The sequence below is a fragment of the Salmo trutta genome, chromosome 8 (assembly GCF_901001165.1).
Source record: "Salmo trutta chromosome 8, fSalTru1.1, whole genome shotgun sequence".
NCBI classification, from domain to species: domain Eukaryota; kingdom Metazoa; phylum Chordata; class Actinopteri; order Salmoniformes; family Salmonidae; genus Salmo; species Salmo trutta.
Window position 1 is genome coordinate 24257650 of NC_042964.1, and position 25600 is coordinate 24283249.

Consider the following 25600-nt stretch of genomic DNA (forward strand, 5'->3'; position numbering starts at 1 on the left):
TGATTGAGAGTCATACTTAGGGAGCCTGTTTTCCACCTGTCCCTTTGTGGGAGATTGTTTTTGCACTGCTGTGTATAGCCTGCGAAACTGTCGTACTGTCGTTCATTGTTTTTTTTCGTGTTCGCCTATAAATAAAATAATGATGAGCACGCAACCCGCTGCGCCTTGGTCTTGAACCTACGACACCCGTGACATCCATGGCCCTTTCATTGCAGCTGACACACGCAAGCACAAAAACACACACACACACACACAGTTATAAATGGATACAGTAATGAGAGAGAGACAGAGAGAGAAAGAGAATGATCAGTGACATTCTATTCATTTATTCTTATTGATACTGATTTGCATTTCATAGTCATGATGAATCACAGTGATTTGGTAGACTTGTCTTTACAAAAATGTATAATGATTAAATAAGAAAACATTTATTCCTGTAATGCCCCATTATAAATTCTTGCATCATCCCAATCGTTTAAAAAAAAAATCATATTAACTTCTAAAGTGCTGGCTTTGTGCCAATCAATCAATCAAATCAATATAAAAAGTCTGTTACATACTGTATGATATATTATGTATATTGATTACATGGCTACCCCCCCCCCCAAGCTTATTCTGTAGCACTACACAGCTGATTCAAATAATCTAAGCAAGATAATGTGGAAAACCCTTCTCTAAGTCTCATGTGCGCACTTTCTCACTGTCCTCTCTTTTGCTATCCTCTGTTCATCTATCTCTCTCCCTCCATCTTTCTCTCCCTCTCTTTCTCATCCTCTCCACATCTCCTCACATCCCTCTCTCCAGAAACAGTTGTTCCCAGTACTCTCTACACCTCCTCACCCCTGTGTGTCCCTCACAGAACTCCCTCACCCCCTCCCAAAGCGACTTATTCAGATACACATGAACCATCACCCTCCCCTTCACCTCCCTCCTCTCACTCACTTTCTCAAAATGGCCGGCAAGTGCCCTCTTTGCTGAAACTAGATCAGTTCCAAACATATCGATATTGAATCTCAGCGATCCTCCCTTGTACGGGATTGGATAAGGCGGAGTGTAAAAGCTGAGGAAGGCAGGTCTTTCCGGCTTGTCGGCCAACCAGGTGAGGTTTCGCCTTGCTAAGATCTCAAGGTTGCCTTTGATTGGTTGTAAGGGCTGCCAGTCTTGGATAATGGCACCACCAGGAAGTTGAACCCTGGAGGGGAGTTCAGGATCAAGGAGGATGTTCTTCAGTTGTTGCTCATCCTCTATCAGAACCATTTGAGTGACGGACACACCTGGCTCACTTCCTGTGGTGGAATGTAGTTTGTTCCTCAGGTGTGAGATGAAACCCTCGAAACTGTCGGCCTCCCCGATGAATGAGAGAGCAGCCTAGAGAGAGAGAGAGAGACAGAGGGAGATTGAGAGGGGATGGGGTGGAGAGAGAGGGGGAGGGAGATAATGAGGGAGTGGGAGAGAGAAATTAAACCTCTCTGGCGCATGTGGGACGAATTCGTCCCACCTACGTAACAGCCACTTCAATCCAGTGGCGCGATTTTTGAATCGTTTGAAATACTATTACTTCAATTTCTCAAACATATGACTATTTTACAGCTATTTAAAGACAAGAATCTCGTTAATCTAACCACACTGTCCGATTTCAAAAAGGCTTTACAACGAAAGCAAAACAGTAGATTATGTCAGGAGAGTGCCCAGCCAGAAATAATCAGACACCCATTTTTCAAGCTAGCATATCATGTCACATAAACCCAAACCACAGCTAAATGCAGCACTAACCTTTTATGATCTTCATCAGATGACACACCTAGGACATTATGTTATACAATACATGCATGTCTGTTCAATCAAGTTCATATTTATATCAAAAAACAGCTTTTTACATTAGCATGTGACGTTCAGAAAAAGCATACTTTACTAACAGTTTGCTAAATTACTCACGATAAACGTTCACAAAAAGCATAACAATTATTTTAAGAATTATAGATACATTACTCCTCTATGCACTCGATATGTCCGATTTTAAAATAGCTTTTCGGATGAAGCACATTTTGCAATATTCTAAGTACATAGCCCAGCCATCACGGGCTAGCTATTTAGACACCCGGCAAGATTAGCCTTCACCAAAATCACATTTCCTATAAGAAAAATGTTATTACCTTTCTTGTTCTTCGTCAGAATGCACTCCCAGGACTTCTACTTCAATAACAAATGTAGGTTTGGTCCCAAATAATCCATCGTTATGTTCCATCAACGACGTTTTGTTCGTGAGTTCTAGACACTATCCCAAAGGCAAATCACGGCCACGAGCATGGCGCATTACGTGACAAAAAATGTCTAAATATTCCATTACCGCACTTCGAAGCATGTCAACCGCTGTTTAAAACCAATTTTTATGCCATTTATCTCGTAGAAAAGCGATAATATTCCGACCGGGAATCTGCAATGAGCCTAAACAGCCGAATGAAATTTCTCCACGGGGGCGAATCATGCACGCGCCTCATTCAATGACCCTCTGATCGGCCACTTGGCAAAGGTGATAATCTGTTTCAGCCAGAGGCCGCCTCGTCATCGTTCAGGTTTTTCCCGGGTTCTGAGAGCCTATTGGAGCCCTAGGAATTGTCACGTTACAGCTAAGATCCTTACTCTTCAATAAACAGATGCAAGACGCACGACTCCTTGTCAGACAGGCCACTTCCTGCATGAAACCTTGTCAGGTTTTTGCCTGCCATAGGAGTTCTGTTATACTCACAGACACCATTCAAACAGTTTTAGAAACTTTAGGGTGTTTTCTATCCAAACTTGAACAATAATATGCATATTCTAGCTTCTGAGTTGGTGTAGGAGGCAGTTAAAAATGGGCACATATTTTTTCCAAAATTCTCAATGCTGCCCCCTAGCCCCAACAGGTTTTAAGAGAGAGAAAGAAAAAGAGTGGGTGAAAACAGTGCACAGCACTATAAACGAGGGGGATGAAGCGGAGGTAGATGTAAAAAGAAGAAAAAGAGGGGTGGTTTGACACCTGAATTACGAGTCCATTGTGGTGTTTGTCACCTTGTGAAAGGTGCAGCAATAGTTTGTGTGTGTGTGTGTATCTGTGTGTGCGCGCAAGTCTCTTAGCAATACAAGCACAGCCTATCCCAAACAAGCTCCCTCAGAAACTCAATGAATAAATCATCCATTCAACTTTATTGGCCCATAGGGCTGAGGTCAAAAGTAGAGCACTATATGGAACAGGTTCCATTTGGGACGCACACTTTGACTCATTAGATATAACCTGTCTCCATGTGGTCCGCGGCCCTCAACGGGACTACTGCTGCAATAAACTAGTCTAAGTGTTTCCATTAGTACACAGCACTGTTTCGTATTGTATTCACCACACCAGTACCCATGTCACAGGCTACATCCCAAATGGCACCCTATTCGCACTGTAGTGCACTGGAGCCCTATGGGCCTAGGTCAAAAGTAGTGCACTATATAGGGGATAGGGTGCCATTTAGGACAGAGACACATGCTGTTTCTTCCTTTAGTCAGGTGTTCTTTGAAAGGCAGTTGTATAGAGCACCACACAGCCACACGCTGAGACAGACTTTTAACCACTGTGTTTCCAGGTATGACATTTGGGCTGGTTTCTAGGAAGAAATAGGAAATGCAGACAGACCGTCTGCACATTTGCCTTTCAAAAGGCTTTGACACAGAAGTAAAAATTCTAAAATAATTCAGAGAAATACAATTTACAGAAGTACTGACTATTTCAACCACTTTTATCAATAGAATAATATTGTCTGCACAGAAGGAGGAGCAGCAGGTATTCAAATACAATTCAGAGAAGTACTGTGAATCCACTTTGAGATTATGTAAGGCAATGTACACACTGTGTAATGTACACATTTTTTGACTGGGTGAACTCAGCAGAAGGTTGCTAGAAGATTATTATCTCAAAGGTGCATTTCGTAAATTAATTAATGTCACTAAGGTTAGGTTTATGCCAGAAGGTGGACACTAGGGTTAGGGTTGAGCCAGAAGGTGGACACTAGGGTTAGGGTTGAGCCAGAAGGTGGACACTAGGGTTAGGGTTGTGCCAGAAGGTGGACACTAGGGTTAAGGTTGAGCCAGAAGGTGGACACTAGGGTTAGGGTTGAGCCAGAAGGTGGACACTAGGGTTAGGGTTGTGCCAGAAGGTGGACACTAGGGTTAAGGTTGAGCCAGAAGGTGGACACTAGGGTTAGGGTTGTGCCAGAAGGTGGACACTAGGGTTAGGGTTGAGCCAGAAGGTGGACACTAGGGTTAGGGTTGAGCCAGAAGGTGGACACTAGGGTTAGGGTTGTGCCAGAAGGTGGACACTAGGGTTAGGCTTGAGCCAGAAGGTGGACACTAGGGTCAGGGTTGAGCCAGAAGGTGGACACTAGGGTTAGGCTTGAGCCAGAAGGTGGACACTAGGGTCAGGGTTGAGCCAGAAGGTGGACACTAGGGTTAGGCTTGAGCCAGAAGGTGGACACTAGGGTTAGGGTTGAGCCAGAAGGTGGACACTAGGGTTAGGGTTGAGCCAGAAGGTGGACACTAGGGTTAGGGTTGTGCCAGAAGGTGGACACTAGGGTTAAGGTTGAGCCAGAAGGTGGACACTAGGGTTAGGGTTGTGCCAGAAGGTGGACACTAGGGTTAGGGTTGAGCCAGAAGGTGGACACTAGGGTTAGGGTTGAGCCAGAAGGTGGACACTAGGGTTAGGGTTGTGCCAGAAGGTGGACACTAGGGTTAGGCTTGAGCCAGAAGGTGGACACTAGGGTCAGGGTTGAGCCAGAAGGTGGACACTAGGGTTAGGCTTGAGCCAGAAGGTGGACACTAGGGTTAGGGTTGTGCCAGAAGGTGGACACTAGGGTTAGGCTTGAGCCAGAAGGTGGACACTAGGGTCAGGGTTGAGCCAGAAGGTGGACACTAGGGTCAGGGTTGAGCCAGAAGGTGGACACTAGGGTTAGAGTTGAGCCAGAAGGTGGACACTAAGGTCAGGGTTGTGGTTAATGTTAGTATAAGAATATTTTGAAGATAAATGCACAACGCAGAGGATGAGAGGACTAGGATTAACGATCAACAGGAGTTGGTTTTCAGTTTAACATCGGTTTAGGATCTGTGGGATGTCAGTCTTGAACTCAGAGCTACGTGTGCTACATCCTGTAAATTGAGTCAACTCCTAATCTCCTGATTGATGGCAGAGATGCTGGTTGAGTCTAGACCAATATCCTTTTAAAAGAACAAAATCAGGTTAAAATAGTGCATGCAATAAGTAATATGTATCTGTGATGTGTAAGTGTTCAAGTCCTTTGTTTTATTACAGAGTTTAGTCCTTTGTTTACTCTATTAAAAGGTTTGAGGCCTTACTCTATTAAAAGGTTTGAGGCCTTACTATTAAAAGGTTTGAGGCTGTACTCTATTACAAGTTTGAGGCCGTACTCTATTAAAATGTTTGAGGCCTTACTATTAAAAGGTTTGAGGCCTTACTATTAAAAGGTTTGAGGCCTTACTCTATAAAAGGTTTGAGGCCTCTGTTTTTGTGATACCTTCTTGTTGTACAGAAGTGAGTTGCTAGTGAAGTAGCAATTTTTATACATGTGGTAAATGTAAGCCTTGTAAGCATTCAACAAGGTTTGAGTGAACATAGGTTTTGGGTAGCCAGGCCCTATAGAAACAATTTGTGTTCTAGAAGAGGTTTGGGTCCTCAAAAGGGGTTTTATATATATATATATATATATATATATATATATATATATATATATATATATTTAAAAGTTGTATAATATATATCTCTATTTTTATATCTTTATTTAACCCATATATATATATATATATATATATATATATAAACTTTATATATATATATATTTTTATATATCTTTATTTAACCCATATATATATATATATATAAAGTTATATATAAAGTTTATATATATATATATATATATATATATATATATATGGGTTAAATAAATATATAAAAATAGAGATATGTATTATACAACTTTTGAAGTTAATGTAATGTTATTGTTAATTGAGAAAACCACTCTGGAAAAGGGTGTAACAGCTCTTTCTCTTGAGCATGAAAGAGATTTTAAATTCACTGTCTAGCCATTTCAAAGTAGAGCAGGAGACACGGGTGGAAAAAGTCCGACGTGACCTCTGTCCCCTCTATCTATTCTCGCACTGAATTGGGCAAGGCAGATCAGGTTTCAAGCAACTGGTCAGCACTGCCTGTCTTTGAGTCAACAGATTCTGACAGCAGTGACAAACGATGTCTTAGGCCAACCAGGACACAGGGCTGTAAAAGGAAGTAAAGACAAACCTCTAGAGACAGTGATCACACATGAATCAGCATCTCCAAAACAGTTGGATGAATGGTCGAAAACTTTTAAGCATCCACGAGACGTGGTTATCAGAGTTGTGCAGGTTCCGAGTGAAACCAACAACATTATTCGTTCAGTAAAAGAGAAAGCTGGTGTATGTCATTGTTGCGGGATTTCTGGTCACTGGCAATGAGAATGTCGGAAAAGAAAACGTGATTTTATGAGAAGTGGCCAGGAGAAGAAGGGTCCGTCTTAGGGAAAATGGAATCAAGACAACAGCCCCAATAACACAATACTTGTGCAGAAATGTAGGAAGCTCTCTCCAGCTCAGCAGCACAGTTTGCTAGATGCTGTTGGAGGTAAACTAATAGACTCCTTCTTATGTCCCATCTCAGCTGGTATATGAAATAGGATGGAATATATATGAACACGATGGTTAACAACTTTGCAGTAGATCTTTTTAGTAGATAAGGGTGCTGAAGCCACCGTATTTCCCATATCTTATGCAAAACATACAGTGGGGAGAACAAGTATTTCATACACTGCCGATTTGGCAGGTTTTCCTACTTACAAAGCATGAAGAGGTCTGTAATTTTTATCATAGGTACACTTCAACTGTGAGAGATGGAATCTAAAACAAAAATCCAGAAAATCACATTGTATGATTTTTAAGTAATTAATTTGCATTTTGCATGACAAGTATTTGCATGACATAAGTATTTGATCACCTACCAACCAGTAAGAATTCCGGCTCTCACAGACCTGTTAGTTTTTCTTTAAGAAGCCCTCCTGTTCTCCTCTCATTACCTGTATTAACTGCACCTGTTTGAACTCGTTACCTGTATAAAAGACACCTGTCCACACACTCAATCAAACAGACTCCAACCTCTCCACAATGGCCAAGACCAGAGAGCTGTGTAAGGACATCAGGGATAAAATTGTAGACCTGCACAAGGCTGGGATGGGCTACAGGACAATAGGCACGCAGCTTGGTGAGAAGGCAACAACTGTCGGTGCAATTATTAGAAAATGGAAGAAGTTCAAGATGACGGTCAATCACCCTCGGCCTGGGGCTCCATGCAAGATCTCACCTCGTGGGGCATCAATGATCATGAGTAAGGTGAGGGATCAGCCCAGAACTACACGGCAGGACCTGGTCAATGACCTGAAGAGAGCTGGGACCACAGTCTCAAAGAAAACCATTAGTAACACACAACGCCATCATTGATTAAAATCCTGCAGCGTACGCAAGGTCCCCCTGCTCAAGCCAGCGCATGTCCAGGCCCGTCTGAAGTTTGCCAATGACCATCTGGATGATCCAGAGGAGGAATGGGAGAAGGTCATGTGGTCTGATGAGACAAAAATAGAGCTTTTTGGTCTAAACTCCACTCGCCGTGTTTGAAGGAAGAAGAAGGATGAGTACAACCCCAAGAACACCATCCCAACCGTGAAGCATGGAGGTGGAAACATTATTTTCTGCAAAGGGGACAGGACGACTGCACCGTATTGAGGGGTGGATGGATGGGGCCATGTATCGCAAAATCTTGGCCAACAACCTCCTTCCCTCAGTAAGAGCATTGAAGATGGGTCGTGGCTGGGTCTTCCAGCATGACAACGACCCGAAACACACAGCCAGTGAGACAGATATGAAACAGACCAAACCATTATCAATTTCTATTGGTCCAATGAAGATTGATGCAGGAATCTACAGTTCAGAACCATGCTATTTGGACTACGAAGAAAAATAAGTGTGGAACTTTGGATATCGAATCAGTGTGCTTGATAGGGGTTGCCCCACCTTGCACAAAACAATATCCCATTAGCAAGGAAGCTATGGACGCTACTAAAGTAGTGAGTAAAGAACTATGGGACATGGGTATAGTTGATAAGACACCATGTAGTCCAGCTACTCTGATGCTTCCTTCAGATACCACATTACTTGAACACGACTGTTGTGAGTCGTTTTGGATCAGCTCTCTGATGGATTTATAGAGTCATTCGTTGGAAAACCCTGAGTTTATCTTATACACAGACGGTTCAAGCATTGTGGGGGGAGGTGTGAGGCAGGCTGGGCATGGGTAGTTACTACAATGGACAATGTGATAATACAAGGCACGTTAGATTTGAGAATAGCAGATGTTCACTTTATGAGTGACACAATGCTTAACTATTGCATACAACTCATAGATCACAGATCACTGCACCTGTACATAGCTCATCTGTAATATAGCCCATCTAACTACCTCATCCCCATACTGCATTTATTTATTTATCTTGCTCCTTTGCACCACAGTATCTCTACTTGCACATTCATCTTCTGCACATCTACCATTCCATTGTTTACAGTTTTTCTCAATTGTTTACACACAAATACTGGTACTTGAGACACAATGACCACAACATGTAACTCATGCACCAACCCCTTGAACCAATTCTGCTAAACTACAAGCACAATTCCTGCTTTACACTCAAATTGCAGTTCTAAAACACACTTTTTTCTAAACACTACACACAATTCTTTGCATTTGGCACAATTTTCATGCAGAAAATCTCTTGTTTTCACAATGAACACACTGCCATTCAAATATGCACACTGACTCATCACATGGGCAAACACCCGTCACACAGTTTTACAATTAGCAATCAGAGCTTTAGCATAAAAGGGCAACAGGTGAGCTCTTCTGTTTTGGAGCAATGGATGCCAACATTGGAAACAGAGGCAGAGCCAGAGGAGTGAGAGTAAGAGGAGGAGGACGGGGAGGACAAGGACGAGGACGAGGAAGGCCAAGGACCGTAATCTCTGATGAGATCCGAGCCACTTTGGTTGATCATGTGGTCAACCATGGTCTAACAATGAGGGAGGCTGGGCAAAGAGTACAGCCAAATTTGAGCAGGTACACTGTAGCATCCATCATCTGGACATTCCGAAATGAGAATAGGTAAGAAATCTACTCTCACTAGAAAATTGCAGTACTGCATATCAATACAGTACTCAATGAGTACAGTAGTACAGTATTGCCTGTGGACTGTTCTGTAGGACTGTAAAAATAAAGTATGTTTCAAGTATTTGGGAAATGTATTCCTACTTTGTATTTACAGTATTTTACTATTTGTTTGGCAGAACTGAAAGATTACCAACACAAGGTGGTCGGGAACGTGTTCTGTCTCCTGAACAGGAAACTGAAATCATGAACATGGTCCTAGAAAATAACGCCATAACATTACGGCAAATACAAAGACAAATAATAGAAAACAATGAGATATTTCAAAATATTGATAGGGTAAGCTTATCAACACTGGACCGTGTCTTGCGCAGAAATAATCTCAGGATGAAGCAGGTCTACAGGGTGCCATTTGAACGCAATTCAGAAAGAGTCAAAGAATTGCGATATAACTATGTGCAAGTGAGTCCTATACAATCCCACAATTGATGCATACTCTCAACACTGTATAAATTAAACATATTTCAGTATTGTAATCATAATGATTGTGCTTCACAATAGTGACCACTCCATGTCTATTTCTGATATTGTCATGTGTGTTTCAGAGAGTCCTTGAGCTAGAGGTGGCTGCAGTGGAGCACCAGTTCATCTTCATTGATGAGGTTGGATTCAACCTCACCAAAAGACGAAAGAGGGGAAGGAGTATCATTGTTCAAGTCCCTGGCCAGCGCGGAGGGAACATCACAATGTGTGCAGCGATTAGCCACCACGGCGTCATCCATCACCATGCTACCCTTGGCCCCTACAACACCGCCCATCTGATCACATTCCTGGACACCCTACACAACACACTCATTCCACCAGATCAGGTAGATGGCCCAGAGCAGCTCAGGTACGTTGTCATTTGAGACAACGTAAGTTTCCACAGGGCTGCTCTGGTTCGTAACTGGTTCACTGCCCACCCAACGCTTTTTAGTTGTTTATCTCCCTCCATATTCTCCATTCCTCAATCCTATTGAGGAATTTTTTTTCTGCCTGGAGATGGAAAGTGTATGACCGAAATCCACAAACGCGTATACCTCTTCTCCAAGCTATGGAAGACGCATGTGGAGATATAACAGCTGACGCTTTTCATGGCTGGAATCGCCATGCTAGGCGATATTTCCCCAGCTGCTTCGCCAGGGAAAACATTGCTTGTGATGTGGATGAGGTGCTGTGGCCAGACCGCAACAGAAGAGAGGATGCAGCATATTTTTAATTTTTTTTTAAATTAAATTAAATTATTCTGTTTTGTATGTAGACCACTGTATGTGCAACTTTGTGTTGGTTGGGAATGGGATGTACACTGTGTACATTGTTTTTGTGGGAAAAATAATATATATTTGTTACCGTGTATTTGTGTGTTCTGAGTATAAAAACAATATTCTCTAATATTTTACAACACACTTATGTATGTACTGTCTGTAGTAATGGCAACACTGAACCAAAAAAAGGCCTAAGTCATTATGATGAATGGAGAGGAAGTGTTTTACATTTATCATAGTGTTTTACATTGAGCACATCAGTGTTCAACTGGTTCTTATAAACGTCTATTCATATGATGGTTTGTGTGTGTCATTTGAAAACAAAAATACCATTTTGATAAGAAATAACATTGTTTTAAATGTAAAGTTTCATTTTGCTGGAGAATTAAGGGGTTTTACCCATTGTGTGTGTTTTTTGATTTGTGTGTAGAGTTCTGAGAATATGAGGCATGCTTTCAGAAAATGTTTGTAAACAATCGAGAAAAGCTGTAATTGTCATATTGTAATTACTTCACCACCATGGCCTATTTATTGCCTTACCTTCCTTATCCTACCTCATTTGCACACACTGTATATAGACTTGTTCTACTGTATTATTGGCGGTATGCTTGTTTATTCCATGTGTAACTCTGTGTTGTTGTATGTGTCAAACTGCTTTTGTTTATCTTGGCCAGGTCGCAGTTGTAAATGAGAACTTGTTCTCAACTAACCTACCTGGTTAAATAAAGGTGAAATAACATAAATATAAAATAAACAACTCTCTAATGGGGAATAACTCCCGAGGGGGGACATGACGTAGTACCAGGACAGTGGGTGATGGTAAAAAAAATATGTGACAGACACATTAGGGCCAAAATGGGAAGGTCCTTATTAAGTTTTGCACGTAACGAGGTCAGCAGTAAAAGTTCAGGGAAAATCACGATGGATACATGTCATTCATTGCAAGGTTGTCCATATTCATTGCAAGGTTGTCCATATTCATTGCAAGGTTGTCCATATTCATTGCAAGGTTGTCCATTTTGATGACAAAGCGGAGCCTGGAGAATAAAGAACTGATTGATTAGCAATCGGGGGCCAATCTCGGGTGAAGAAGCATTGTAACATGATCAGAACCTGATAAGCTTCTATGTTGTACACCGCAGTCGTCATATTAGGGATATCTAGGTGAAATGTCCAACGTTTTTCCCGAAAATTGGGACATGCTTACTTTGGGAAATCTATGTGAAATATCAATTTATCTTGAAACCAGGACATGTTACTTTCACTTTTTTGTTTCCTTCGCTACAAGTTATGAGAATCTACAGTCTGAAGCAATATCCTTCGATTCAAGGACTGTATCTGAAACGAAACAAGATCACCAGTGAAGTGCAGCCAGTGGAACGGAAGAAGAATTCCTCATTACCGGCAGACTGTCAGAACATCATTTTTAATAGTTATCTATGTGGGACTGATACCCGTGTGAAAGAGCTGGTCACTTTTAAAGGACTTTGTGAATGATTACCGGGACAATAGGACGATTAAATATTATCGTCTTGCAGACAAGTGAAAGATGTTTGAAATCATTTTTCTGGTGAGTTTTCTCCTAATACAGGATGTTTCCATTTCTGACACAGAGATACATCAGCAGGATGAGGGACACTCGGGCGTCAATACGTTTCTAGCTCTCTCTACACTATGCCACAGTAGTCAATCAAAGTAGTTGTTGGGTTTGTACGTATGCTCCATTCACATCAAGGGCAGGTATTCCATTAGGGGTTATTCCTTTTAACCAGAGTGAAACGTTGGGTATATGGAGAGATGTTGATTGGTATAAGGCGATTGTTTGTACTAATTTGGGTGAGAATGTCGAGTATCAACATGCGAGAGTACCTAGTTCTGCAGTACCTTCCTTCATTTGAGATTACCAATGACACTGATCTTCGACCACCTTACCTAGTTATTACACATGCCCCTGTTGGGGGGGGGTCATGTTTTAATAGGTCACTCTCTCGGGAATTTGTTTCAGCTGCACCAGGAAGCGTTCGTCAAAGTAAGACAGAGTAAGTGTGATCAGACAACAGATCTACTACCTATCTGCCTGTGACAGTACTAAGGCTCGGTAATGGCACTATGACTACTTTTTATGCCAATACCTTGGGTAACATCATCAATAATGGTATGATAGCTCCTAATGGGACTTACTTTATCTGTGGATCCTATGCCTATTCCTGGTTACCAAAGTTGTGGCAAGGGTCATGTTATTTGGGATATGTTGTACCCCATGTAAGACATTCAGCGAATTCTCCTTTTTCACACCGTCATAAACGTGTGATTAAGGAAACGGAGAGATTCTTTGCGATTGCTTTTCCATCTTATGGTATTTCTGAAATAGCATGGGAAGTTATTAATATGGCTAGCTCTTTGGAAATCCTAGCTAATAGTACAGTTGAGAGTCTTGAGTTAACTACAGCTGAGATGGTTGCCATTCGGACTGTGGTGATGCAAAATCGTTTGGCCCTGGACTATCTTCTGTCCGCACAAGGGGTTACATGTGCCGTTATTGGTGTTGAATGCTGTACTTACATTCCTGATAATTCTGAGGAAATAACTGACCTAATCCAAAAGATCAGGACTGAGGGCGCTAAATACCATGATTACAATTCCAGGTGATTTAGGCTTAGTCATGTGGTTGTCTTCCACATTTGGTACATGGGGAAGTTTTTTGGTGAGCATGATACTTCCAATAGTGGGAGTTGTGGTTATTTTTCTTATCCTCATCCAAGTTATCAAGTGTGCTATTGCCCGATCTTTGGCTGCTAAAATCCGACGGTTACGTGATAGGGGATATCATAAGATTCATCAACCGTGTCCTTTTGGAGATGGGTGTCAGCGGTGTTCACAGGAATGTGGTGGGGATCATAAGGGTCTTCATCATCACACCAAGCCTCATGATTGTGGTCAGTGTGCCTGTGGTAACTATCCTCGGTGCTGTAGTGAACCATGCACCTCTCAGCTGTGGTATCACAACTGTTCATACCTGTCTTCTACAACTTTGTGTGAAATCTATTTCTTATCGCAACGGCAAGTACAATATGCCCTTTGTGATTTATAGAAATGCAAGGTGTTTAACGTCAATGATTTTATGTTTACTGCTAATGTTTTTTATTCTGTCTATTTTTTCATGTTTTCTATGTTTTCTAAAAATACATGTACTTTTAAATGGTCTAGGGGGGAAATATAAGAATATTTTGAAGATAAATACACAACGCAGAGGACGAGAGGAATTTTTGGTTTTCAGTTCAACATCTGTTTAGGATCTCTGGGATGTCAGTCTTGAACTCAGAGCTATGTGTGCTATGTTCTGTACATTAAGCCAGGGGCAGGATACTTGTTATTTGGTTATTGGCTCAGTTGTCCTGCAAGGACTTCTGATTGGTCAAGCCCAGGCTAGGGTGGGGGGTTATAAATGGCATCCTGTTCCTTTGTTCGGTGGGGAAAAGCTGAGGACAGGGGACACTGAACATCTGAACGTCAACCTCCCAGCATAACACCTTGATTTGTCCTCTCTGAATAAATCTATTTGTCTCCCCCTCATTTGCTTTGGAGTTCGTGTTATTGAAGAATAACATAAATTGCTAACATTAGGGTTAGGGTTGAACCGGGATGTGGACATGAAGATAGGGTTTGGGTTGTGGTTGAGGTTAGGGTAAGGTTTGAATCAGGATGTGGACATGAAGATATAGGATTAGGTTTAAGAGGGTTTCTGTTTGTGCTGATATCAAAACTTGGGTTGCACGGGCCTATTGCAACTTCCTCCTCGGTCTGCATGTGTATATGGAAATTCAGTCTGGAGAGGGCGGGGTAACATGGGGCGGTAAATCAGTCTGGTCTGGAGAGGGTGGGGGAACATGGGGAGGTAAATCAGTCTGGTCTGGAGAGGGTGGGGGAACATGGGGCGGTAAGTTTTTATTCAACACTACTACAAAACATAAAACACGCTTCTTTTTACGTCCACTTGCGTTGCAGCTGCAATGAATGAGTAGCCATGTGTATCGATAGCCCTGCGTTTTTATTATTATTTGCAGCCCGTCGTGTGCGACTCGAGTTTCGCCATCAGGTGGAAGACTGTGTCCTCTCTCTCTGGTCAGTCTCACCGGAGGAAAGGAAGGAGAGAGTAGAGACCGTGAGAGGTGGACCTCTCTGCTGCTCTCTCCCTCCCTCCGCTGAAACTAATGCCGTGTTCCAAAAAACTGGGAACTCGGAAGTCAGAAATCTTTGACTTCCGACTTCAGTGCATTCAAGACAACTGGGAACTGGATTAGACTGGGAAAAATCGTTTTGAATGGTTATTCAACTCGTAAACTCTAACCAAGTTCCCAGTTATCTTGAAAGCAACATGACCATCAGATGCAGGTACCATCAGTCCAGTAAAATTAAAAAGCAAATGATTAACAAATTATTCAAATTTTTTCCCAGCTATGCCTTGCAAGTGTTATACAAACTGATCTATTTTGTTATCAAAACTCGAGTTTTGAAATATAATATGGTCTGAGAATAACAATATTGGCATATAGCCAATATGCTGTGATAATGTATTAGGCCTACTTCACAAACCTTATTCCTACAGAACTGTTTTCATTTGGTTAATGTTACATTTTTTAAGTCATGTTTTTTTTCCGGAGTGGGAAATCTGCGATTTGATCTCGACTCAGAAAAGGTTGGTGACCACTGGGTTAGGGGGATCAAGTTATCTGTTCTGTGGCTGAATTCAAGTATTTTTGTTGTGTTATTAAACTATGTAACCCTTGTGTTACATAGTTTGTAACGAGAGCCCACGAGTTCTGTTAATAACAGTTCTGTTATTGACAGCGCCCCCTTTCAACCTATCACAAGACCAATAAACGGATCTCCCTTTACGACTCTGAATGGCCCTGAGGAGGTCAGGAGATAGAAGACAGATGCCTTTGGCAAGTCAGCAGACCATCTTATGGATAAATGAACAATCAGGATTTGAGTACTAAGAGATTGCAAGGGAGAGAAGTCAGGGACTTTTTATTCCTACTCTTTGTCACAAAGAGAAAATGGCGCCAATAGTGCAAATTACATGTAAACACGTTTTATAAACACTGTATTAAACTGAAGGACCCATGACATGTTGTTATAACTTGAAACATAATGTAATATTTCTCTTCTTATCCTCCTATGTCATAAAATAAGTATAACGGACATTTTGCCGTAACATGAATGAATGCACTTTTACACAAGGAGTGTTGTGTACCTACAGGCTACGCATATCATGTTAGAGATTGTGAAACTGACTTCTGTTCAAGAAAAACATGCTATGAACACGTATGAGTAAGTCTTATACCCTGACCACACCGCTCGCACTCGCACACGCGACGCGAACGTTGCAAAATAAATGTTGAAATCTATGTTATTCAATTATTGCGTCAACAAGCGTCTGTGTTGCCAAGGGCTAAAATAGAAATCAGTTCTATTTCTGACGCAGATCGCGCTGCAAGTTCTGCCTCTCCCATCTCCTCATTGGTTTATAGAAGCAGGGACCCACGTGCCATCTCCTCATTGGTTATACCCACGTGGGTGATTGAAAGACGAACTGTGTTGCCGGTCGTCGTGGTAATACTATGAAAGTTAAGATGCCAATCACCATATAAGTTCAAAGATGAAAAAGCCTGGAAGGAGGAGAGATGACTAGAAACGATTCGGTTGACCGTTTTATGTGTGGATTAATTGTCGGAGTAGAGGACCTTGTGCATTTCAGGTAAAATAACAACTCAATGTTTATATCCCAGGACAAATTAGCTAGCAAGTGCAAGCTAAGTAGCTAAATTGCCATACATGTTTAATGCTTTTCGACCTGTCCCCAAATTAATGTCATTGGTTCAGAGTTTGTTTTGATATTTTAACCTGCATGTCGTGATCACGGTTGGTGTAGGGGGACTAAATAAATGTATGCACAATGGCGCGCGATGGTGCATGCGCGCATCCGGTTTGGGTTCCGTGTCAGGTTTATCTCAGGCTGGGGATGTTGTGGTGGATTGTCTTGGTGAAGGTAAGCAGGAGTCTCACAATGGGCTCTGGGAAACAGACTGAGTGGGGTGGGTAGGAGGTAGGTGGAGAGGTTAGTATTGGGGAGGGTTCAGAAGGGAAACTGTTTGGTTTTCCCTTTGTTTTGTCCGATCATCACAACTTTCTCCACCTTTACTCCTTTCTCCATAGTCACCACCTCAGAGAGGTCTTGGGGTGTATTGGGTTGGGTCCCTGTGTTGGGTTGTGGTTGAGGGTATGGGTTAGGGTTGTGGTTGAGGGTTACGGTAAACAAAACCCTTCAAACTGTTTTCTACACCACTCAGATAAAAAAGTTGAAGGTTTGTATAGTATAGTAAAGTATACAGTAGTATAGTATATATTAGTATAGTATGAATTATAACTCACCCGTCTCCCTAGCTCTGTGAACTTGGATAATGTCTGTGTGGGCCCAGCTGAAGGGTCGTCAGCTTTGGTTTGTCTCTTGGTCCTGACGCTGGGATACAGCTGCTGGATGTACTGGTCAGCAAATCTGTATATGTATACATTCCGTACATTTGAATATAATTTACAATGGACTTGAGCTGTGTATGTGACGTTATTTGGTGTTTACTATGTTTGTTGCTGTTCTTTTTTGCTGTTGTGTGTAAAAAAAAATAATCTATAAACAAATAAATCCTAAAAAAGATCAACGAACCTCTGGATAACCCCAGCCACGCCGCGACCCCTCTCGCTGGGGCACACCCTCAACCCCTCCACCACCACTGTGCACCCCTCGTCAACGATTAGACCAGACTCCAGTGCCACCTGGGGGAGAGGGGAGGGATGACGATGGATTTAGGGATGGATGGAGGAGGCAGAGGGAGGGAGGGATGGATGGTAGAGAGGGAGGGATGGAGGGAGAGATAAAGAAGGAAGAAATACGGATGGATGGAAGTAGAGAGAGAGAGTGAGAGAGAGCGAGAGCACTGCACACTGACCAATTTGCCGTCTCTGCGTCCCAGTATAACCACTCTGTCAGGCTCAGTCATCCAACTGGCATATCGATGAGGCAGGTAGTCGTTCCCTCCGTAGATTTGAACAGAAATGGACATGACGTCATCGTAGTCCTTTTGTTCAGCCACCCAGAATGTCAGGCCGTCGCTCTCCCCAACACAGCTACCTGCCATGGTTTCTGTCCTGTAAAAGTTGTTGTTTACAAAGAATGGAGTAAAGAATTATTGGCTATATATCAGTGGTCACCAACTGGTCAATCGCGATCAACTGGTTGATCTCCAAGGCATTCCTAGTCAATCGGCAAAAATTTCTGTAAAAAAATAAAAAATGAAGCCTTCCATTTGTTTTTATTAGTTTTTGCTTTTTTTGTTGTTGTTGTTGTTGTTTTTAGGGGGTGTTGGCGGTAAGTGCAGCCGATTCAGCTGCCCTGTGCACTGGATAGGCCAAGTGTTCCCATTTTTCCCCCGGAGGGTCCAGAGAGCAACTCAACTGCACTACAGGCCTACTGCTGGCCAATCGGATGGCTCAGATTACCGTGTCTGCAGTAACGCAGCAGGTGTAAAAGAAAGGTACAGCAAAGTTGATACTGTGAGATTTCAAAACGTTTAAAACCATGACTAGAGAGAGACTATCAATGAATACAGCAAAGAGCTGCTGGTTTTATGAGTGAGTTCATGTTTAACTTCCTACTCAGCACTATCAACACTTTTTATTCAACACTTTTATGAGCAATAAAAGGCAAGCTCTTCCTAATTCCACTTGCGCTACAGCCAGCACTGCAGCTGTAATGAATGAGTAGGAAAGTGTATCAATAGGCTTGCGTTGTTATTATTAGTGGCAGGGGTCTTTTTTAATATCGAGGAATATTTCACTCTCTGTTCATAGGAGTAACAACATTACAGCCCCTGTGCTTTGGCAAAGTGGGTGGGGTTATATCCTGCCTGTTTGGCCCTGTCCGGGGGTATCATCGGATGGGGCCACAGTGTCTCCTGACCCCTCCTGTCTCAGCCTCCAGTATTTATGCTGCAGTAGTTTATGTGTCGGGGGGCTAGGGTCAGTCTGTTATATCTGGAGTATTTCTCCTGTCTTATTCGGTGTCCTGTGTGAATTTAAGTATACTCTCTCTAATTCTCTCTTTCTTTCTCTCTCTCGAAGGACCTGAGCCCTAGGACCATGCCTCAGGACTACCTGGCATGATGACTCCTTGCTGTCCCCAGTACACCTGGCCGTGCTGCTGCTCCAGTTTCAACTGTTCTGCCTGCGGCTATGGAACCCTGACCTGTTCACCGGACGTGCTACCTGTCCCAGACCTGCTGTTTTCAACTCTCTAGAGACAGCAGGAGCGGTAGAGATAGTCTCAATGATCGGCTATGAAAAGCCAACTGACATTTACTCCTGAGGTGCTGACTTGTTGCACCCTCGACAACTACTGTGACTATTATTATTTGACCATGCTGGTCATTTATGAACATTTGAACATCTTGGCCATGTTCTGTTATAATCTCCACCCGGCACAGCCAGAAGAGGACTGGCCACCCCTCATAGCCTGGTTCCTCTCTAGGTTTCTTCCTAGGTTTTGGCCTTTCTAGGGAGTTTTTCCTAGCCCCCATGCTTCTACACCTGCATTGCTTGCTGTTTGGGGTTTTAGGCTGGGTTTCTGTACAGCACTTTGATATATCAGCTGATGTAAGAAGGGCTATATAAATACATTTGATTTGATTTAATTTGTGCACGAGGCAGAAATAATGCGGTGCCACTTGAGTTTTGCCATCAGCTGGAAGACGGTAGAGGTGTGCAGTTCACAAACGATTCATTTTTTTTGAACAACGCTTTTGACCTGCTAGTGACTCGTTCATTTTAGTCGTTATTTTGGCCTCTTAGTGCTGGCCGCAATGAGTCCTTCAGCAGGATTAATGCACCCTCCTCTGGCTCCAGAGACGTGCTCCGACCACCAACTGTCTGTCATATGCGAGCAGGAAAATAGATCATGAAGATAGAAGAAAAACACATGTTTAGAACTGATAATTCATCGCATGGTGCAAGAGTGACTGCAATTAATTGATTATTGAATGTTTCGTAGAACCAAAACATACATTACACAGCCTCTGCTCAACAAACTCGAACTCGAGAACGAATCGTTTTGGGGTTGCAGTTCGCGAATGACTGTGCTTATCATCTTGCCTGGCTACCCATACTCCTTGCTCTGGCCAACGCCCACGGACGTTAGTTTCTTCTCCACAATGAGAAGAAGTATGTAGCGAATAACAGAGCAGCGGAATCATTTTGTGTGTCGTCAGGCTAATTATCATCCTCACGGCAGTCAAGCAATGCATTCCGCCAAGAGCCATTCATAATCTAGTCTAGTTACGGCCACAACTAGACCTCGTTTCGAATGTATCAAGAAATAATCGTGTTGGTATGCCTAGCAATCAACAAAGTATTCACACCCCTTTACTTTTTCCACATTTTGTTGTGTTACAGCCTCAATTTAAAATGGACGAAATTTAGATGTTTTTGTCACTGGCCTACACATAATACCCCTAAATAAGTTCTAGAGTAAAAATTTGCTTAACAAGTCACACAGCGGACTCATGGACATGGACACATGGACTCACTCTGTGTGCAATATTAGTGTTTAACATGATTTTTGAATGACTACCTCATCTCTGTACCCCACACATGCAATTATCTGTAAGGTCCCTCAGTCGAGGAGTGAATTTTAAACACATATTCTACCACAAAGACCAAGGAGGTTTGCCAATGCCTCCAAAGAAGGGCACCTATTGGTATATTGGTAAAACAATTGAAGACATTGAATATCCCTTTGACCATGGTGAAGTTATTAATTACTCTTTGGATGGTTTATCAAAACACCCAGTCACTACAATGATACAGGTGTCCTTCCTAACTCAGTTGCCGGAGAGGAAGGAAACCACTCAGGGATTTCACCATGAGGTCAATGATGCCTTTAAAACACTTACAGAGTTTATTTGTTGTGACAGGAGAAAACTGAGGATGTATCAACAACATTGTAATTACTCTACAATAATATCAACCTAATTGACAGAGTGAAAAGAAGGAAGCTTGTACAGAATTCAAATATTCCTAAAAATGCATCATGTTTGCAACAAGGCCCTAAAGTTATAATGCCAAAAAAATGTGGCCAAACAATTAACTTATGGTCCTGAATAGAAAGCGTTATGTTTGGTGCAAATCCAATACAACACATTACTAAGTACCACTCTCCATATTTTCAAGCATAGTGGTGGCTGCATCATGTTATGGGTATGCTTGTTATCGTTAAGAGATGGGGAGTTTTTCAAGATAAAAATGTAATGGAATAGAGCTAAGCACAGGCAAAATCCTAGATGAAAACTCAGTTCAGTCTGCTTTCCACCAGACACTGGGAGCTGAATTCACCTTTCAGCAGGACAATAACCTAAAACACAAGGCCAAATCTACACTGGAGTTGCTTACCAAAAAGACAGTGAATGTTCCTGAGTGGCCGAGTTACAGTTTTGACTTAAATCTTCTTGAAAATCTATGACAAGACTTGAAAATGGTTGTCGAGCAATGATCAACAATCAATTTGACAGAGCTTGAAGAATTTTGAAAAGAATAATGGGCAAATATTGTACAATCCAGATGTGCAAAGGTCTTAGAAACGTACACAGAAAGACTCATAGCTGTAATTCCTGCCAACAGTGATTCTAACATGTATTGACTCAGAGGTGTGAAAACTTATGTAAATTAGATGTTTCTGTTTTTCATTTTCAATAAATTTGCAAAAATGTCTAAAAACATGTTTTCACTTTGTCGTTATGGGTATTGTGTGTAGGATGAGTGAGATAAAAAAAAATATTTAATCCAATTTGAATAATGAATAGAAAAATGGTCTGAACAACAATGCATTGGCAGGGCAATTCAAGCAAAGCCAATATGCGGGGATAATATATTGGGCCTATAGCCTACTGCACAAACATTGCTACAGTACTGTTTTTAGGGTAATGTTGCATAGGCTTGCGTTTTTTTAAATCATTTAAAACAAAATCAGAGCAATAGATCTCGGCTTGCATTTTGACTCAGAAAGTGATCTTGACTCAGAAAAGGTTAGTGACCACTGCTATATATAATTAAGTTAAAGTAAAAAAAAAATGGAATGAGAATGTTAAGTATTGCCGCTTGTTATCATCTAGTTAAATAAACGTATTTCCGGCATCTGTATGCTTGTCGATTTCTGTCTTTATGCTTATGTGTCAGTGAAAGTGTTGACGAGTAGTGAACTACATATAGTTCAACTGGTAATTTAGTTACATTTTGCAGTATCTTCCCCCTGGGCAAAAACTGGTTGAATCAACATTGTTTCCACGTCATTTCAACCCCACAAAAAATATGTGATGGCATTGAATCAACGTGGAAAACGTATTCGATTTGCAAAAAGTTATCAACATAAGGGCATTTCGTCTTTTTACACCCAACTTTTAGCCTAAATCCAGTGGCATAGTGATTTTTTTGTTGTTGAATTCATGTTGAATTCACATTAGTTGACAACTCAACCACATGTAAACCTGTGCCCAGGGGGTTGGTGGTAGTTGAACTAAATTCAAATCTAGGAAGTGTTTTCAGTAGTGAATAAAAATAAAAAAATGTAATAAAACAAAGTATTGGTGAATTAGGCAATCATTTCCTTTCTTTTTCAGCTTCACACTGGCCTATTTCTCACTTGAAACATAGTTTTTGTGTTTAATAGGTAATAGGCTAAATTAATGTAGTGAACTACTTTTTCAAAGTAACTTAAGTTAAGTCAACAGTAGTTTTCTTATAGGTAGATTTAGTGTAGTTTAACTTCTTCCAGTGTGAAGTAATTGCTAACTTGGTAAACTGTATTTTCAGAGTAGCTTCCCCAACAGTGATCAGTGTCCCACGTCGGTTCTAAAGCCATTCAGTGTCCTAGCTGTTACATTGCAACATCACCATCCTGAACAAGCCAAGGGTTTGCTAATTTACTGTAGGCTTGTAATCAGACAGACAGACAGACAGACAGACAGACAGACAGACAGACAGACAGACAGACAGACAGACAGACAGACAGACAGACAGACAGACAGACAGACAGACAGACAGGTGTAGTTAGACATTCAACACAGGACAATACACGCAAGGCTATGTCAGCCAATATCGAAAACCAATCAATTTTAGGCTATATAGGGATCCCTTATCAATGCACCCCAATTGTTGCAATGTTCCAATTACTTTTCCATGAAGAAGTTGTTAAACATAGGGCTAGACTTGCAAACACTGAACATTATCACAATAGCATTCGTTTTCTCATTGCAACTTTATCCGAAATATAATATGATTAAAAAAATATTAACTTTATGTGTAAAGAATCTATATACAGAGACTGAACAACGTTTCATACCCCGTGACTTGCTTTGAGTCAGTCGCCTGGAAATCTGTCACGTCCGTGAGTTTACAAGTATTCTGCTAGCAGCACCAAAAACAACGTCATATTTATATCGTAATGAGAAACCTTCAAAATAAAAGCCCGCATTTCAAAACATTGCAATATCGTTAAATCATTCAAAAGATGTTTAATTTTCATCAATGGCCACTTTTATTGTCCCAACAATAAAAGGCAATTCGTAATTTATGTCTCAGCTAATGTGGGGTGGAAAATATTCAGTAGAGTCTCTACTAACCAAATATGGTTAGTTTTTGAAGGGGATAATGTCACACACGGCCTGCTGCTGGCTTTTCACTCTATCCCCTCTATAGCCTGCAATGCAAAACAATGTTATAGACTGTACATGGGATACACATTGGCTTGTAAGAGAGAACTTTTCTACCTGTCTTAGCTAAAGTGAGGTGAAAAATACTTAGTAGGGTCTCTACTAACCCGATATGGTTAGTTCTGGATGGGGACCGTGTCGTACATATCCAGCAACACAGCTTTAAATGACCTAGTACTATCCATGGTCCTGAAATCAATACCCACTCAACAACAACAAAAATAATCACAAAAGCTAAATGTTTTTTTTTATCAAAATGAAAATCAAATTTATTTACAAGTTAAATGTAATGAATATTAACCAGGCTATTAGGACACAGTATCATGTTTTGTACTTTTTACCCCACGATATCCAATTGATAGTTACAGTCTTGTCCCATCGCTGCAACTCCCCTACGGACTCAGGGGAGGCGAAGGACGAGAGCCATGCGTCCTCCGAAACACGACCCTGCCAAGCTGCACTGCTTCTTGACACACTACTTGCTTAACCTGGAAGCCAGCCGCACCAATGTGTCAGAGGCAACACCGTCCAACTGGCGATCGAAGTCAGCTTGCAGGCGCCCGGCCAGCCACAATGAGTCACTAGAGCAGGATGGGACAAGGAAATCCTGGCAGGGCCAATTGTACGCCGCCTCATGGGTCTTCCGGTCATGGCCGGCTGTGACACAGCCTGGGATCGAACCCAGGACTGTAGTGCCTTAGACCGCTGGGTCACTCAGGAGGCCATAAGACAGGACTTCTAATAAAGTAACAATAATTTGTATGCTTTGTAAAACAGTTGTACTGCACCATAGTCCGATAAATATATATATATATATATATATTTTTTTTCTCCAAAGTTTAACACGTCTTTGCAGGAGGACTATTTTTTTTTTTTAAACTGCACTCCCCTGCTGCCAGCATAATGTCCTGCTGCTAGGAGAACAGTAATTGTGAGTTTGAAGCCTTTCCCTTTCCCCTGCTGCAACCTGGACTCAGGGGTAGATGTAACATAATATAAGCAATCATACGAACTCAATGAGTATGGTATTTTACATTTGTAATGGTATGTTTTAATTTGTGGAAGTCCATCATCCATTTTGTGTGATACAGTTGAAGTCGAAAGTTTACATAGACCTTAGCCAAATACATTTAAACTCAGTTTTTCACAATTCCTGACATTTAATCCTAGTAAAAATTCCCTGTTTTTGGTCAGTTAGGATCACAACTTTATTTTAAGAATGTGAAATGGCAAAATAATAGTAGAGAGAATGATTTATTTTGGCTTTCATTTCCTTCATCACATTCCCAGTGGGTCAGAAGTTTACATACATTCAATTAGTATTTGGTAGCATTGCCTTTAAATTGTTTAACTTGGGTCAAACGTTTTGGGTAGCCTTCCACAAGCTTCCCACAATAAGTTGGGTGAATTTTGGCCCATTCCTCCTGACAGAGCTGGTGTAACTGAGTCAGGTTTGTAGGCCTCCTTGCTCACACACACTTTTTCAGTTCTGCCCACAAATTTTCCATAGGATTGAGGTCAAGGCTTTGTGATGGCCACTCCAATACCTTGACTTTGTTGTCCTTAAGCCATTTTGCAACAACTTTGGACGTATGCTTGGGGTCATTGTCCATTTGGAAGACCCATTTGCAACCAAGCTTTAACTTCCTGACTGATGTCTTGAGATGTTGCTTCAATATATCCACATAATGTTCCTCCCTCATGATGCCATCTCTTTTGTGAAGTGCACCAGTCCCTCCTGCAGCAAAGCACCCCCACAACATGATGCTGACACCCCCGTGCTTCACGGTTGGGATGGTGTTATTCAGCTTGCAAGCATCCCCCTTTTTCTTCCAAACATAACGATGGTCATTATGGCCAAACAGTTCTATTTTTGTTTTATCAGACCAGAGGACATTTCTCCAAAAATATGATATTTGTCCCCATGTGCAGTTGCAAACCGTAGTCTGGCTTTTTAATGGCGGTTTTGGAGCAGTGGCTTCTTCCTTGCTGAACGGCCTTTCAGGTTATGTCGATATAGGACTCGTTTTACTGTGGATGAAGATACTTTTGTACCTGTTTCCTCCAGCATCTTCACAAGGTCCTTTGCTGTTGTTCTGGGATTGATTTGCTCTTTTCGCACCAAAGTACGTTACTCCCTAGGAGACAGAACGCATATCCTTCCAGAGCGGCTGCGTGGTCCCATGGTGTTTATACTTGCGTACTATTGTTTG

General features: G+C 41.7%; 1 protein-coding gene across 1 annotated transcript; it reads right to left on the reverse strand.

Annotated features, from left to right (window-relative positions):
- Window positions 1-292: 292 nt before the first annotated feature.
- On the reverse strand, window positions 293-23067 carry nat16l (N-acetyltransferase 16, like). The gene is made up of 5 exons (XM_029760587.1): window positions 23018-23067; window positions 17580-17778; window positions 17297-17406; window positions 17008-17131; window positions 293-1368 (listed from the first exon to the last, which is right to left on the reverse strand). The coding sequence occupies exons 2-5, from the start codon at window positions 17766-17768 to the stop codon at window positions 787-789; spliced, it is 1005 nt and encodes a 334-aa protein (XP_029616447.1). The 5' UTR covers window positions 17769-17778; window positions 23018-23067; the 3' UTR covers window positions 293-786.
- Window positions 23068-25600: the final 2533 nt, after the last annotated feature.

What these genes read in the sequence shown, in the direction of transcription:
- nat16l (XM_029760587.1), bottom strand. Translation starts at nt 17,768, where the DNA reads ATGGCAGGTAGCTGTGTTGGGGAGAGCGACGGCCTGACATTCTGGGTG. An exon ending in GACGCAGAGACGGCAAATTG is followed by an intron (nt 17,407 to 17,579) that starts GTCAGTGTGCAG and finishes CCTCTCCCCCAG; the next exon opens with GTGGCACTGGAGTCTGGTCT. An exon ending in GTGGCTGGGGTTATCCAGAG is followed by an intron (nt 17,132 to 17,296) that starts GTTCGTTGATCT and finishes ATACATATACAG; the next exon opens with ATTTGCTGACCAGTACATCC.